Source organism: Vanessa tameamea, chromosome 11 (genome assembly GCF_037043105.1).
Source record: "Vanessa tameamea isolate UH-Manoa-2023 chromosome 11, ilVanTame1 primary haplotype, whole genome shotgun sequence".
NCBI lineage: Eukaryota > Metazoa > Arthropoda > Insecta > Lepidoptera > Nymphalidae > Vanessa > Vanessa tameamea.
Window position 1 is genome coordinate 11,066,546 of NC_087319.1, and position 17,631 is coordinate 11,084,176.

Below are 17,631 nucleotides of genomic sequence, written 5' to 3' on the forward strand. Positions count from 1 at the left end.
GAAATAACAATTTATGAATAAGAACAATTAGCTAATGACGTGTAGTTAGTTTTACTTGATTTGTTATTAATTTAGTTATTGTAAATAACTACTCTTATGCTTATTAAGAGTATTAGGATGTTTATCATTTAATCCAAGGTTAGCTTAATAGTTTACTTACATTTACATACCCTTATGTCAATAATTCAATAAACCATACCATACTATTACATTAAATGATAAAGAAAAACAGATGAAGTATGAACAGAGAGAACATCGTACAATTCATTCATGTGTGAAGTAACGCACACAATAATTGGTTGCTTTTTGCGCTTAACTAAAGCGCTGACACCGCTTCATTATTAGTTGAGTTTTCAATTCCATTTCAAACTCAATGACAAAGACGCATCCATATACAGAAGTGCAGTGATAGCATAATATTTTTAGATGTAGAATATAAGTGTCATCTGCTTATTTATTTTCAAAATCGTGCACGTAACAGGTAATTGTTGTTATTTATTTCATAGATTTTTTAGCTTAATATGTTCCTCTTGTAATACTTAAACGCTCGTTTGTAGGTTAGAGTAGTGCGATTTAATATGCAGAACAACCCCCAGGAGCTTTCATGGCAGGCGATTCAGGCTATTGTGGGGGTTAAACTTCCACCAAATGTGTTGCGTTTCGATGATATCGGATTCCATTTAGTGAATAATTCCGTTTCGAGTGCTGAAGATTCAGATTCAGATGTAGAAATAGTAGAAAATGGCTGGGAATCAGACAACAACGTATCCTCCAAACCAGAACATTCAGATAACGAGAAAACGACATCGGACCGTGACCAAAGCGTATCGCCCGTTTTACGACTCGTAGAGCCAGACAATAATAATTCAGGTAAAGAAATATTAGATTATAGAAATTTCGTAGTTAAAATGGATACCAAAGACATAACAGATAATGATAACGATCAAGTGCCTCAAATTAATAACGACGATGCTGATAGCTCAAATGGCAATGTAATGTCAATAGAAAATTATTTGGAGGTAACTCTATCAACCGATTCAGAGGCTAGTCATATATGTAGCCAGTGTAACCAAATGTTTCCCAGTGAGCAACAGTTGTCTTCACATCAGTGTAGTGCTAAACCCACCGAAGAAAAGAAATATCCTTGTCATGTTTGTGCAGAGAAATTTCCAAGCTATTGGGAATTAAGAAAACATATAAACAGCCATTTCCCTGGTATGTTAGACTCGAAATCTAGTTTTTGTCATCTCTGTCAAAAAGATTATACCAAAACAGGATTTATGAATCACTTGCGAAAACACACTGGAGAACGTCCTTTCGTTTGTGAGCTCTGCCACAAAGCATTCTCACAGTCAAGTTCATTGTCAATACATATGAAGTTCCACCTGAACGTTCGTAAACACGCTTGCACAGTTTGTGAGAAAAAATTTGTAACTAAGAGTGAACTGTCCCGTCACATGACTGTCCACACCAAGCAAAAGTCATATTATTGTGGTGTTTGTGACAAAGCCTTCACTCGATCTGACAATATGAAGAAGCATGAGAAGACACACGGATAGTACCAGGCATAGTCTGAGTCGTGTAAAGCGTCACAAACATTGTTAATATAGAAAGTGTTACTACTTTATCTCGAGTTGTTGAGGAATGTTTGTGAAATGTTTTACACAAATACTTTTTTCCAATTCTCTATTTGCCAAAAATTTTAGTCATACGATTGTTAAATAAAATTATGCATTGTTTTATACCAAATTGAAAAATTCACATTCTAGTTCATAATTTAGTCATATTGGTGTGTTATTGTGAGTGTCTCCACTCTTGGTGTGCTGTTGTAGTTGCTTTTGAATAAGGTTTTATATATGCAATTATAAATGCATGTTCGGGATTCTATAGGATATAAAATATATGCCTTCTTAGGTGCTTTAATACAGTGTCACATATCTTGATCCAAAGTTGCCTTTTTAGATATGACAAAGTGATATTTTAAAATGTGGATATAGGTCATGTCCAATAATTTTATGATAGCTACATATGTTGTAGTGTTTGTATAAGATAAAATGAACTAATACTTTAAATTTGAGGCCTTTTACATACTCTGAATTTGTCACAAAACTATTAATAATTGTTCCTGCTTCACTCTAAGAGCTTTAAACAAATATATATTTTTGTAACCCTTTACTATGAAGGTATTTTATACCATATGTAAAGTGTATCTTTGCCAAATTTTAGATAAGTATTTGAAGTGATTTTTATTAAACTGTGTTGTAACCAAAGCAATATTGTCTAATGTGCCTATTCTAATTTATTTAAGTAATAAATATCAAACCAAATATTCTTTAGATATTATAAAGTTCATGGGGAAAGATAAGAAATATACCAAATTTGTATTTATAGTATTTCATATTCATTTTTGTATATGATTCTAATGAGGCATTATTGAAATAAAATTCCTGTTATTTTGGTCTCAGTTTCATAATTTAGTTAAGCCATTGTGAACAATTAGCATTATAATAGATAAGTATATTGTATTTTTAGCTTAATTGAAAAATTATTGGAACAAACATCACAAATGTTAAACAGTGAAGATATATTTAACAAAATAAGGTGTTTATCTTTCTATAAGAGATGACTAAGTCAGATATATTTAAATATATTTGTTTTCTGTATGGAATAGTCAACTTTGTAACTTTTAATTAATTCCAAAGATATAATTGGCTAATAAACCAAAGCTATTTAATTTTTCAATTGTGCCACTCTACTATTTTTACTGATTGTCAATAGCATATAAAATAATTATTGACATTTTTTTTATATTTAGATTAAGGCAATAATTACATTTTAATATATTTATTGTATTTAATAATTAGAGTTTTAGATGCATGAATAGTTCATAGAGTTAAGAATTTAGATTGAGCCAAATAAAATACACAAAAATCTACAAGACTGACAATAATATTCAGAGTAGATATTAACTTGTGCACAAATGTATCATTATTTATTGACGCCTAACAGCAATTATTAAATATTTATCAAAAATGCACCTTGTTATAACTCAACATGACAATTAGACTAAGATCAGTTTTATGGATTATGAACTGTTTTATAGGAAATGTAATAATTGTCGATTTTATTAAAGAGTTGTTTGTTGCAAATCATGTTTTATTTATTATCTAAATTAAATAGGTCATTTTCCCTCTGTTCTAGGTTACGCTAGCGATGTCGGCAAGGTTACGTAATCTTAATCCGTTTGAGTTACATAAGTATCTAGTTAATGTTTATTGTTTGAATGCCAAGGGTTCCTCTGCATTACTGAAACGAGACACTTCTAGAGATAGAACTGACCTTGACGTTATAAGAGAAAACCACAAGTTTCTCTGGGAGGACGACGAAGTTGCGGATACTTGGGAAAAGCAACTGGCAAAAAAATATTACGATAAGCTTTTTAAAGAATACTGTATATGCGATCTGAGCAGATACAAAGAAAACAAAGTAAGTTGTATATTTAATTGGCGATTACACGTTTTAGTCGTAACTGTTAAACCGTTGAAGTGAAATATTGTATCAGTTGTATTTGTATAAGCTAACGGTTTTAAAGGCAACATTGATGATAATTTATGTGCATTACTCTCCCCTAAGTATTAAGGATGAGATGGGGACGATCCCCTGTGGAACTCAATTGCCTTTTTTTGCCCCAGAGACCTTCCTTTGTGTGATGTATCGGGGAGCACAACAATAGCCATAGTGCCTTTTCGTAGGCTAAATATAGCACGGTATGGCATTCTCCCGCGCCAGTGCACGGTAGCGCACATCTGCTCGCCACTCCTTGTTTCCCAAATACATTAATGATACAGATTTTTTTGAAATCGGTTGATTTATTTCGGTCTATTTTAAGTTTCCTTGTTTATAAATGTTATTAGTTTAATAAGTACAGATGGAGAAATATCAAAACTAATTTCTTTGAACTTGTCTACTTTTATATTTCATACTTGAGTATTTAAGATTAATTTATCGGACGGTTATCTATAAATGTACACGCTCATATTTTGATACCCAGTGAAAGTTCGACGAAATTTTCAAACGCAATCTGCTTCTAAATAAGTAGGTAGTATAAAAGAAATAGCTTCGCGTTGTTCCGTTTGTTTTGTTTATAGTTTTTTATATATTCAAATTTAAGTAATAATAGTAGCAATTTTTTTAGCTATTATTAACTACTTTTAGGGCGCTAACAATACTGACGGCGAATGTATCATACGACTTAGTAATATCTATGAGGCAGGCTGCGACTATGCTAAAGGGATGACTAAAATAAAAAAAAATGTTCGATTTATTTGCCACGCAATATTAATCCTTATTATAATATACCGTATTAATTTGACCCGTTTTTTGGTTATTGTTATAAATGTCGCTAATATAATGCAATTGTTAAAATGTATTATTAATTAAATATTTTCTCAAATATTTTATTTTTTAAGATTTAATTATGTTTGACCAATGGGCTATAGTATGTAATAAATGTTTAATCTATAAAGGTCGCGTTAAGATGGCGCGTTGAAAGAGAGGTCGTGTTGGGGAAAGGACAATTTCAGTGTGGCGAGAAAACATGTCACAACGATCGAGATCTCAAATCTTGGGAAGTTAATTTCGCATATTTAGAAGATAATGAAAAGAAGAATGCTCTTGTCAAATTACGTAAGTATTTCTTTCAAGCTTAAACATTTTTAAATACAAGCACAATATCTCAATATAATTATCATTGGTTTTTAAACATTGTAGTTTTTAGTGATTGGTCGCCAATAATTGACTAAAATTGTTCAATGAATATATAAACCAATAGATGGCACGTATATTGACTTGTACGGTGTTCGTGGCCCAGTGGTTATATTATTAACTAATTATTAGTGTATTAACCGATGATTGCGGGTTCAAACCCAGACAAGTATCACTGAATTTTTATTGTGCCTAGTTTGTGTTTATAATTCATCTCGTGCTCGGTGGTGAAGGAAAACATCGTGAGAAAACCTGCATGTGTCTAATTTCAACGTAATTCTGCCACATGTGAATCCACCAACATTCATTTACAGCATCGTGGTGGAATACGCTCCTAACCTCATCGTCAAAAGGAGAGGAGGCCTTAATCCAGCAGTAAAAAATTTACAGTATATTACTATTACACAAAAACCATTCAAGTTTCCACATATTATAAAAACACAAATAGAAGCATACGTGGACTAAAATCAACATCCCACTAAAACGGTCTCTCTTAAGAAGAATAAGCATGTAGCTGTCTATCCGATACGAATGTGATTTCTTACGATGTTTTCATTGCCCTGAACTAGTTGATCTATTGAAACGAATTAAGCACATTTAAAATTCCGGATTCAACACCGCGACCTTTAGTTAAGATAGTCGCGTTCTATTCACTAACGGCTTGGCTCGATTTAAATATTCTATTCATTATATCCATGTAAATTTGTTACCCGAGGGGCTTTATAAAATGTCTGCCTCCGTCTTATCGAATCAGAAATGGAATGATAAATTGTGTTCAGTACTTCAAAAGCTGCTTTATGGATTAATGATGTAAAAAAAAACCTAATTAAAATTAAAAAAATGCGGTTAATAAAAATAGTTTTGTTACGTCTGTAAATATCCCTTTGCTGGGTTAATTCGCCGCCTCCATTTGAGGAGTTAGTAGCTTGTTTCACCACGCTTCTCCAGCTTTAATGGATACACATCTGACATATGCAGGTTTCCTCGCAAAATTTTTCTTCGCAGCCGACTACGAGATGAATTAAAAATAATAATTAAACACGTTAAGGTGCTAGCTTAGATTAACAAGCAATTTAATAGTACAATGTTTTGTTATAGGTCTTTGTCCAGAATGTTCAAATAAGTTAAATTACAAATCTAAAAAACGTGAAATAAAAAGAATTAAAAAGAACCAAAAGAAAAAGAGACAGCGAACAGATAAGTACGAAGATGACAGTGAAAATGAAGAAGACGAAACAGGCCCGTCTGAATCCGTGGCAGAAGAACCATCTACTTCCGCACAGACGGCTGAGGAGATTGATAATATTGAAGATTCATTATGGAAAAAAGGTAACGAATGTCGTAGGAAATTCATAAACAATCTCCTTACTAAAAAGTGTCCCTCTCACCTTCTTTCAAATGTCAAATTAGTTATTACAGAAAGAGATAAAAAACTGCTGCCTATACGAAATGTTTTATTTTGTGATAAATACGTTACGTTTGAGATTACTACCTTGACTTCGAAACTGAACGAACGATCACCATCAATATTAAAACATAAAATTTTATGGAGGTTGTTTACTGGACATGACTTCTGTGTCTTTCAACCGATCGTTATCACAATATTTCTATTTACTAGAGTACATTGTTGTACATTGTGATTACAAGTTGTTAAATGAGTATTTATAAAAAATATATATTTTTTATGTATATCTAGCTACCAGACTCGGCTTCGCACGTTGAATGAGGGTTTACATAAAGCGTTTTCATTGGTCGGCATTAAAAAAAGAAAAACTTCAATTGCAGCAAATTTACTAATAATCTTAATTAAATATACACCTAAACCTCATAAACCATTCCGTCCATTAGTGAAAACCGAATAAAAATCCGTTTGGTAGTTATTGAGTTTATCGCGGACAGATGCGGCGGAAGGACTTTATTTTATACCTAGTGATAGGATTAAAAATCATGTAAAATAGTTTTGACCTTTAATTATTATTAATCTATATTATTTTTTTACTATAAATTTAATATAACATACCTTAACTGTTCTTATTGTATACTCTAATGGCAAGAGGAGTAAATATAAACAAACATTAGATTTAACTATTCGATACGACTTTCGATGGAAACATGTTCCGATCAATTCAAACATATTTTTATATTAAATACCACGATTTATTTCGACCAATAATGTCAAGTTAATTTAAAGTCAAAGTGGTTTAATTTTTTTACTTCTCCTGCCATTGGAATCGACTGTGGGAGGTAAAAAAGCTCAGGCACGCCGCACCCACTCTTAATGGGACAAGAGGGAAATTAAATCGCAGGTCGAGCATAACAATTATGAATATTCGAAGTGTTTCGAGGCAAGATCGTGCCTTGTTCTTTTAGTAAAAAAATAGCTAAATAATCAAGTTTTGTCGGATTTCAGGAATTCAGGAAGTTGAGGAAAAAACAAGAGAAGAAGAATTTGAAGATTACTTAACAGATCTGCTGCTGTAAGACTCTGCTGGACCTGAACGTTGAATATATATAATACTTATATGGATTAAGATTAAAAAGATTTTTTCGTTAAATTTTATTTTATTTCATGGCTACATTCCTTTTTGTGTTTGGGTAAAAATTCATAAAAAAATGACTACATTATCAATTACATTTCAATGATTTAAACAATACAAACACATACACATCCAATTAAATCGTATACAGTACTTTGTACCTATAGTCCGTTCTACGAGTCGAACTCCTAGCGAACGAAATATTCGCACCTCATTGGTCAATGGCATCTAACAATGGTTTGGCCGATGAAGGTCACACGCACTAACCAATGAGCGCACAGAAGTAATTTTCATTGGTAGTTCGATTCATGGAATGGACTTTATATTCCTACATACATAATAGAACTAAAGAAATTCAGTAATTCTGCCAACATTATATATTACTAATGCATATAAAATATCAAAACTACCACTTTAACTATTTTGTGAGAATTATAATGTAAAAATAAACATAATTATAATTGATAAACATTTTCTAATAAATTTTAAATGATTTTACTTCTCTGGAGTAACATTAATGTGGACTAAAGTTATTTAAATCATAAACATTTCAATTGATAACAAAATTAATGAACGTTTACGTTAATTATACATATGGATATAAAATTAACAAAGTGATATGAATCTACGCAAAAATGTTCCACTACCGTTGGCAATTTCTGTGTTAGCAACTGTTTGCAAGTTTTCAAAAAATTATGATATATTATCACAATACAATCAATATTTGTTGGTATCTTAGGTTACTTAGAGAAAGTTTTCACCAACAATCAACGTGTTGACAACACAAAAGTTTCCAATTTATATTTAATGGAAACGCAGCCTTACAATAACAACTACAATATCACGTTTTTGATCAGCCTCAAAAGGATGCTCTAACTTGCTTTATATAACAACATTTTTCAATTATCTTAACAATCATATAAAAACAATTGCATTTTTGTAATTATTATATTTAATTTAATTTTTACACCTATATATTACTAGACTTGAGAATAATTGTTATGAATCTCGTTATTTCTGTGTATCTCTCAAATTTAATCGTCCAATCCTTAAGGAAAGGCGATTCAACTTTTTGAGTTTTTAAATTATATTTTCGACTATTCAAATTTGAGCTATGGCAACATTTTAACGCTGCTTGTGGTATTAAGAATATTTTCTGACTATAGTAACACTTTAGCTAGAAAACAAGATAAATCGTGTTCAAAAACTGAATACAAAAATATAATAAGTGTGAAATTGATGTAAAAATTTGAAACATTATTGCTTTAATATTAAAGACTATTTTAAGAGACAGAGTTTCCGCTAAGATCTTTCTCTAATACACGATTCATTAAACAATCGATTCATATCTAAAGCAAAATAAATTTTAGTTACTGCAATAAATAAATATTATATGAATAACGTTTTACATTATTCATGGTGGTTGTGTCTATGAAGCATTTATACTAATCGCACAGACATACAGACACGCACTGGCACAAACAAAACATTAGTTAATAACAATACATTCAATGCGATGTCCAGCCTGGTCCGTATATGTGCGAAACGCAAACGCAACGCGAACATTGGCTATATTTCGTACACGTTACGATAACGTATAGAATATTTTTATCTGTGGTTGCAAATATCGGTAGATATGAATCGAGCTATGCTTGTATAAAACCTACATAAACAAAAGAAAATAAATATATATATCAATAATAAATTCAACTTCAACAATAATAGCTTTATTAAAACCAGCGATCGAATTAATTTCTACATTTCAAATACATAATTTGTTAGAACCATCTTCGTAACATTATAAGAACAATGAATTGACCATACATACAGATCGTGTTATAATATACAGATATACAGTCTGATTAAACCTGAAAAGAAAAAAAAAAACATATTAATATTATAATGATAAATATTTTTTTACAAAATGGGCCGGACTGGCAATTGATACCACCTGATGGTAAGTGGTCACCATAGACATTTACGCTAAAAGAAATATTAATCATTCCTTACATTGCATATGCGTCACCAACTATGAGAACTAAGAGTTTACGTCTCTTGTGCCTGTAGTTACACTGACTCACTCAACCTTCAAACCGGAATACAACAATAGTAAGTATTGCTGTATGCCTACCCAGACGGGTTTGCACGAAGCCTTACCACCGATTAATATACGACGTGTAAGATATTTGTTTATGAATTAATGTAGAATGTTAAGGAGAGCAACCATATTTTTTTTTTATGCTAATATCTCTATATGTGGGAACAAAACAGTTGTTTCATACGAGGGAGAGAGATTTGAATTATTAATGAATAATATTATTGAATATTATTGATGTTATGAAAATAAGGAACTTTTGTAACATGAGTAATCAAAGTACAAGAGCGTGTTCAGACAAAGTACATTCGGAAAGGAAGTTTGGGGGGGGGGGGCGAAGCTGTCAATACCTGCGGTCTACTTGTGCTTGAGGTCGTCGTCGTCGGAGCAGTCCTCGTCGTGCGTGTGCGTGAGGCGCTGCGGCGTCTCGGGCCGCACGTGCGGCACGGAGCGCTCGCCCTGCGGGGCACTCACTACAGACTCCACCCTACACACTCCGCGCCCCTCGCTACTGACGGGTGCGCGTTACTCATATCGACCACTTGGCTGTTTATCACAATTTTATTTTTGAATGTTACATTTAAAGAGAGCGACGAGTTGTTAAGGCTATTTGTTTATTGGTGTGATTATACCTAAAACCGAATACTAGCCAGTAAGGTCAAATTCCAAATTATCGAATATTCGTAACAGAAACTATCCGAAACAGGCGGTTAATCCGAAATAATTTCATACCCATAAGTATCTAAAACAATATATATAGTATAATTTTAGTCATATCCAGATACGAAATTATACATCCATAACATCCCCGACTTATACGTACAACTAGGACACGAGGACTCGTCTCAACTAGTTGGCATGTATATAAATAAAGATGCTACGTGCGATAGGTAGAGGGAACATACCTTGAGGTCGGCGGCGTCGGGCGGGCCGACCGCCTCGTCGGACGACATCTCGGCCACGCACGCCGCGCTCAGCGCGCGCTCGGCGAACGCGCGCTGCGTGCTCGAGTGCCGCGACCTGCGGGCGGGACGCTCTTGTCAGCCGTGAGCTCAGGGAGGACGGCCCCGGGCATACTCTCGTAATCCGGCGGATCCTCCTCGAGAGGAGAGAGTTCGGCGCATGACCTCCGGATTTAAGTGCGCACCGTGATACGGGTGTGTCCACAATTCCGACTTTCAAACTCTGGGCTGTCACTGAGAAGTTTTCGATTGAAAAACCCAGTGTCTGTTATCGGGCCGACCCGGGGTTCGAACCCAGAACCTCGAGATCTGTGGCCTCATATCGAGCCACCTGGACCAGCGAGGCGGTCAGTTCTCATAAAGACAGTGCATAGACGATAAAACTAGATCCATAGAGTGAAACGGCTACAAGTCATTGAGTGTGATACCAAACTTTCAATGTTTTTTTTGCTCGGTGGGGGTACTCACCGGTCGATGGTGGGCGTGTCGACGGTGAACCGCTGCTCGTGCGCGACGGTGGACTCGTGCGGCATGAGCATGGCCGGCGCGCGGAACATGTAGCAGAACGGGTAGTACATCAGGTTGAGGAACGACGCCGCGTACAGGTCCGCGTACCTCACCACCTGCGGAGCACGATCTCGCACATTACGGACTCTGTCAAGAATCCTTGTAACGGTAATTCAGCACCGGTGGTCAATCTCGTTTGACTACGAGCCAAGCCAGAGTCGAAGCTTGGAACTTCGAGATCAACGAGGCAGTTAGACATGTAATGTTACCTGCGAAGAGAAGAAAGTTTGTCGGGACCCGGAGCGGAACAGCGAGCCGAGCATGCCGTACGCGAGGTCCATCTTGTGCGTGACGTCACGTATCGCGTTGCGGAGCTTCGATATGTCGGGTTTCTCCTTCGTGCTCGAGTCCAGATCTCTGCGAACAAATGATTAATACGATTATCACTACAATGATCTTTAGCATTAACAACGTAGAATTAAAATATGAAAAAGTTTATTTAAGACAAGATTTAATTACAAATAAAAAAACATGAATAAAATAACAAAAAGTCATTATAAAGAGGAAAATGATTATTAAAACAACAATGACTGGAATCGTGTCCCAAATAAGTGTACCATTCTACTCCCAAGTCAGGTTTTAAAACCTAATACAGATTTTAAATGGTACTCTTCGTATTTGTGACACTTTACTTTAATACTTCATATTTTGGAATAGTGCATATCGTATAGAGTACCTTCACAATAAATAACTCAATAGTTTTTCAATCACCAGACTGTAATGATTTGCGTTGGGTTGGATTTGAAGGGCCAGTCATCAGATGTAAGAAGAGGTATAAATAACAGTCAGTAGGGTAAATCTGGACCACAGGATATTTCTAAAAAAGCGTTTTCACGCCAACAATGGACCATTTAAACTGCTTATCGTTCTCCAGACCATGTCGCAATAGTGAATTCCATAAACGGCTTTCTTCTTACGTATTATGATTTGAGCGAATTTTATATAAATTAATAAATTGTGTAATATTGAACTAAATCATATATATTTGTATTGTTAAATTCCGGTTTGAAGGGTGAGTGAGCCGGCGTATCTAATAAGCACAAAGGACATAACTTAGTTCCTATGTTTGTGGCGCATTGGAGATGTAAGGAATGAATAAAATTTCTTTTGGCGCCAATGTCTTTAGAACTGCTGGGACTTTGAGACATTTGCCCGTCCGCCCACCTATATCACAAAAAAAATAAGTTGATGTATCTTTTCTAATATAGTATATGACGACGACGGCGATGGCTGAGCGTTAAGATTGTCCTCCTTTTCTGTGTTCGATGGTACGGGGTCCATCACGAAGTATCAAATAAATTCGTAGGAATTAGCAAGGATTTATTACTGCGAATTAGTTATAAAGAGCCGAGATGGCCCAGTGGTTAGAACGCGTGCATCTTAACCGATGTTTTCGGGTTCAAACCCAGGCAGGCACCACTGAATTTTCATGTGCTTAATTTGTGTTTATAATTCATCTCATGCTCGGCAGTAAAGGAAAACATCGTGAGGAAACCTGCATGTGTCTAATTTCAACGAAATTCTGCCACATGTGTATTCCACCAACCCGCATTGGAGCAACGTGGTGGAATATGGGAGAGGAGGCCTCCTCAAAGTGAGAGGAGGCCTAAGCCCAGCAGTGGGAAATTTACAGGCTGCTAATGTAATGTATAAATAGGTAAACCGACAGTTTCGCCTTGGAGGTGTGGGCTGATCGGTTACTTAAACGCAAGTGTCGGTTATACAGTCCCCTTACTCTGCAACACGACTCTCTCCACGTGACTTCAACAACAAATGACGTCACCGCGTTTACCCGTTACTACTGCGATCATGTCAGCGACTTTTAATTAAAACTATTGGCTTTCCACGACACATATAATAAAGGTTTAACAATAAACATATATTTTGATAGAGGCATAGTTTCATTAAATTTCTATGGAATATAATTTATATTAGAATGAAGTCGTTAAACGTGTAAATAAAATATTTTCTCGTCGCCGTCGGTATCGTTAAATATGAATTTTACGAACGTTCTTGATTCGTTAATTGCAGAAATAGCAATAAACGTTATGGCTCGTAAACGGTAGTAATATTTCCTTAAATAAATATTATAACCCTTTAAGTACTGTCTCTAAGGTAAGTGATAAGGTCAAGTCGAGCTTCGATGCATTGGGGACATATATCTTTGCGTACGATTGTATGTAACACCTAAACCATTGGACTGATTTCGATGAATTTTGTATGTGTATTTGAACGGATGCTCTGGATTGGACACGGTTGGTGGCGCTGCGATCGGGGAGTACTTAAATAATATTCTTATTTCACGCTGGTATCTTTATGTATTTATATGTATACGTATGTATGCCATTGAACTTATTTATTTTTGTGTGTGGAATTTTTAAAGAAAATAATATAGATATGAATATATAATTACTAGAATTTTAACGACATCAAATTTGTTACCCCTTCTTGTTATTTTAAATATCACCACAAATATTTTCTAGTCTGTTATTTTGATAGTAACTGACGTCATTTAATCTCTTGGATAACCACCCCATACTTAAAAACCAATCTCAACTGATTTTACTTAACATAGATAGGTATTATGTGTTTGCAATCGAATTTCCTAGTAAATAATAACCACCCTTGTTCAACGTGCACGCTTTCATTTAATATACGAGCGAAATTTAATTTGGTCCGCTCACTTGTCAACTCGCGAAATAAATTACATTTTACGTCAGCGGCATTCTATTCATGGAATGAAATTGATGTAATGTGATTCGAATTTAGAACTGTTTGGGCGTTAAAAAAGGATAGCAGGACGTAGAAACACATTTTAGAGAGTCTGTCTGTGTGTACAAGGACATCGCCGATACTACTGAATTTTGTTATATTGAAAAATATTATCGTTATTTAAAGTAAAGGGATATACGTTATAGATGTATCTATGATGCAGACGAAGTCGCTTGGGTCAGCTAGTACATAGAATAATTAAGAATATAATATACACACAAACTAGCATATAGTTATACCGGGACTTCCCCGCTGCCTATTATTTTTTTATACTTTAATACGTTCCCAGCAAACGGGCCACCTAATTGTAAGTGGTTACCACCGGCCACAGACAATGGCGCTGCAAGAAATATTAACCATTCCTTACATCTCAAAAATGTGGTCCGTCGGTCGTAGATTTTAGGTATGAAAACGTAACGTGACGTAACGAAAGTTACAGATATGTAATTTCGGGTCTGCATATGGACACAGATACGAAATTTTTCCGGACTGTCTGATTTTTTGGATAGTTTCATTTATAAATATTAGATTATTTAGAAATTGTTAAAGACTAAATTACAAGGTAAATTTTATAAAAATTGTAAAATTTGACTTTATCTGATTTTTTATATATATATATATATATTTGAATTATAATCACAGCAAAAACAGAGTCTTAACAATCAATTAAGACAAAATTAATACAAAATTTATTATTTCGGATACCCGGTGATTTTGGTAACAGAGCTCCACACCATCTCTTTTAGACTGCGGTTGCGAGATATTTTTTTAATGATTAAGAAAAATAAACATAAATAATTGTTAATTACTCACTTGTACATATCCCCGAGTTGGATGTCCAGGTTCTGTAGTTGAGCGAACAGCTGACACTTGTCGGTCCACACGTGTAGCTCCTGAACTAGTTCCGGCACTATGAGGAAGGTCCGCCAGCCGCCGATCTTCTTTGACTTAAGGATATCACCGAAGATATGGTCGCCGATGTAGAGCACGTCTTTACCCTTTGCCCCTATGAGCTCGGTGAACACATCGCACGAACCTTGAAGTTGAAGAAAAATAATGACTTGCTGTGGTATGAGGAATGTTGATATTAGTGTGATTATTCCGATCAAAATTTAAAATCATTCGATAAGGAATTACAAGTGTTCGATGTCGCAATCTAACCTTACTACGCTTTGTCATAGAGTTCACAATTAAAAACTTGTACATCAACTTGCACCTCTATTACTCTATGAACTAAAAAAAATACTAACGATTGTTTAATTAAAATTGTTAGTGCCTCTAGTATTTTAATTTATAAAAATAAACATATCAACATAAGCATAATAGACAACAAGAGTATTTACATCTATTGTACATTTTTTAACAATATATACCAATGTACTTAAAAAGAGATTTAATGTTGCCAGTTAATAAATCTTACACTAAAATATCATCAAATAGTAAAAACGTTTGAACAAGGAATATTAAAGCAAAACAAAATTATTTAGTTGATAAGAAATCTATCAAATGAGGTTGTATGTTATTTTAATAATGGTAAATAATAACTATTGAGACTTGCCGGTTCTTCGCGGGATAACCTAAATTACGAACCAGTGGTAATTTTACGTTTAATTTGGTAGTGTTAAATGTTAAAATGCTAAAGTAGTTGCAACAGATCACTTTAAAAAAGTATACTTTAATCGAATTTTTCAGTTTTTTTTTCAGTGGTGCTTGCCTGGGTTTGAACACGAAATCATCGGTTAAGATGCACGCATTCTAACCACTGGGCCATCATACTTATATTCTATAATTTCCGTGAGAAGAATATTGAGCCTTTATTGAATAAATATACATTAATCAAGAACTATTTGTAGTGTACAATAGCTGTATTATCAGCAAATTGCATGGAACACGTTAATCTAAGGAGATTCTTTTATCGAATCCTTCTGCAATTGGCCTCAAGGTAGTTCCAGTGTTTCGATGGTATACACACTGACATGTAATCTTTTCCTATAAATAATTACATTGATATATTTATCGTATTTGCCGAAACGGAAGTTTCCGTAACGCTGACGCTGTAAAGATAAGCAATGAATAAGAATTGTGTACTGATAAATGAAATAATTCCACGTATCGAGTGTTATCTGGTCGTAAACGTCATACGAGCTGTTCTTAATGGGCAATCATGAGATATTGGCCAACATCTTAAGTGACACTTTTACAGTGTTTTACAGTGCTGTGACAGTAAAACTTAGTTAATGGGTGTCTGTCAATATTTATTTTAAATGTTTTAGTAAATGATCGATTTTAAAATATAGCGTATTCCAATGGAAGTAGGAAAAAAGATAAACAAACCTTAGATTCACGTATTTCATGCGATTTGGTTATAATATAGCTATATTGTGCACTACTAAGAGTTTATGATTAATATATCTTTATTTTTAATACAACACTATTACAATTAACTACTTAGTTCCACTTCAATTTTACTTCCAAAATTCCGATAACAGTTTCGTCGACGCTCAAAACGCCATTTTTTCGCAAATCCATAGTGAATACGATTGATTAATGAAACTCTCGACCAAAGATATCGCTTAAATTTGCTGTCAAATGTTTATTAAGCTTTTCTCCTCTTATGGTTGGATGGAATATATACTCTATATTGTAATGAAGAAGTAACGAAAATGTTTGAATTGCAAATTCTCAAAAGTACTTTAAATACTAAATTAAAAGTGTAAATGATTCTCTCTTGAATCCTTTTTTAGAATTAATTCATATAGTCATATTTTTTAATGAGTCTCGGTGTGCACTTAAAGCCTTTGGTCCTGCGCCTGAACTCTTTCCGATCGAGTCGGATTTGCCGTCTCATCGGATTATGAGAGGACTATAGAAAATGCAGCTGTGTTTGTACACACACTTGTGCATTTTAAATGCCCTGCGTGGCTGGTCTCCCTTTTCAACGACATATAATTTCATGTTGATACTTATTCAAGTTTATGTGATAAAACTTATCTCTTTTGGGTATCGTGATGAATGATTCAGAAATAACTGATTCACTTTTGAATCATTCAGAGAAATGTTTACATTTTAAATTATGATCTTATGTCTTAATCACCTACTTTAAAATAAAAGGCAAATTTTGAGTTAGGTTGATTCTATTTACGTAGTAATCGTTTCCGGAAAAATATAATAAATTAACCCGTCTCTTTAATTAACCTGTTTCTTCGTTTCAAAAATAATTAAATACAATTAGAATTAATTGAAATAAACATTCAAAGTACCTTCTGATTTCGTTATTATTCGTTTTACTTAAGCTGATCAGAAGTTTAACCCCCGTTTTACCCCCTTTGAGGGGTGGTGTGTCATAAAATCCGTAAAACCTGCCATATTTCAAGTTTGTGGGTGTGATAATTTCTGAGATTATGTGATTAATCAGGGAGTGGTATTTCACTTTTATATCGATTTTAATCGGCTTATTTTTTCCGACTATTTTAATATACGTCGAGACTCTCTGCTACCTGATAAGTGCAGGACGAGACGTGCAAAACGGATCTTTGACACTTTTCTCCACAATTACATGGCACAGGTTGTAGCGTATTTAGGTTTATGCGTACATTGAAACGGCAATATTTGTCTATGGAATGATTTGACGTATGACGTACTTCCTTTTTCTCTTCCCTTCTCGTGTGAGCCGCGGTAACGTGTGTTATGTGAGTGCGCCGCGCATTTGAAATTAGCTTGTGTATCGGACTTATCCTTCTCCTGTAAAATCACCCATCCCTTTGGCTGTGTTCTTCGCGTGTATGAAGACCATGGGAGCGCTCCCAAGAAGAACGTGTCTTCATAAGTCAGAGCACAGTTTTGAGGTAACAACTTCCCTTTATTCCTTAACTACAGTCCATTTTTCTCTCGCGCGTACACAGGTATTTATCGGTATCGCCCAATCGAGCACCTA

General features: G+C 34.5%; 2 protein-coding genes across 5 annotated transcripts in view; one reads left to right on the forward strand and one right to left on the reverse strand.

The window, feature by feature from the left end:
- Nucleotides 1-262: 262 nt before the first annotated feature.
- Nucleotides 263-7,319, forward strand: LOC113396198 (protein FRA10AC1 homolog). Of its 2 annotated transcripts, XM_026634041.2 has the most exons (5): nucleotides 264-481; nucleotides 3,202-3,486; nucleotides 4,527-4,686; nucleotides 5,863-6,093; nucleotides 7,175-7,319. In XM_026634041.2, exons 2-5 carry the CDS (start codon nucleotides 3,214-3,216, stop codon nucleotides 7,243-7,245), a joined length of 735 nt encoding a protein of 244 aa, XP_026489826.2. In that variant the 5' UTR covers nucleotides 264-481; nucleotides 3,202-3,213; the 3' UTR covers nucleotides 7,246-7,319. The 2 variants fall into 2 exon arrangements, with proteins under 2 accessions (XP_026489825.1, XP_026489826.2); XM_026634040.2 differs by lacking the exons at nucleotides 3,202-3,486; nucleotides 4,527-4,686; nucleotides 5,863-6,093; nucleotides 7,175-7,319 and adding an exon at nucleotides 558-3,149 and having other exon boundaries at nucleotides 263-481.
- A 1,693-nt stretch (nucleotides 7,320-9,012) lies between these two features.
- LOC113396190 (cytosolic purine 5'-nucleotidase) overlaps nucleotides 9,013-17,631 on the reverse strand; it is a 41,609-nt gene continuing 32,990 nt past the window's right edge. For all 3 annotated transcript variants that reach the window (XM_026634030.2, XM_026634029.2, XM_026634033.2), the window contains 6 exons: nucleotides 14,511-14,733; nucleotides 11,135-11,282; nucleotides 10,827-10,981; nucleotides 10,302-10,416; nucleotides 9,747-9,855; nucleotides 9,013-9,169 (listed from right to left, as the gene is read on the reverse strand). In XM_026634030.2, the coding sequence (XP_026489815.1) occupies nucleotides 9,754-9,855; nucleotides 10,302-10,416; nucleotides 10,827-10,981; nucleotides 11,135-11,282; nucleotides 14,511-14,733 (743 nt within the window). In that variant the 3' untranslated portion in view covers nucleotides 9,013-9,169; nucleotides 9,747-9,753. The remainder of the gene's footprint in view (nucleotides 9,170-9,746; nucleotides 9,856-10,301; nucleotides 10,417-10,826; nucleotides 10,982-11,134; nucleotides 11,283-14,510; nucleotides 14,734-17,631) is intronic.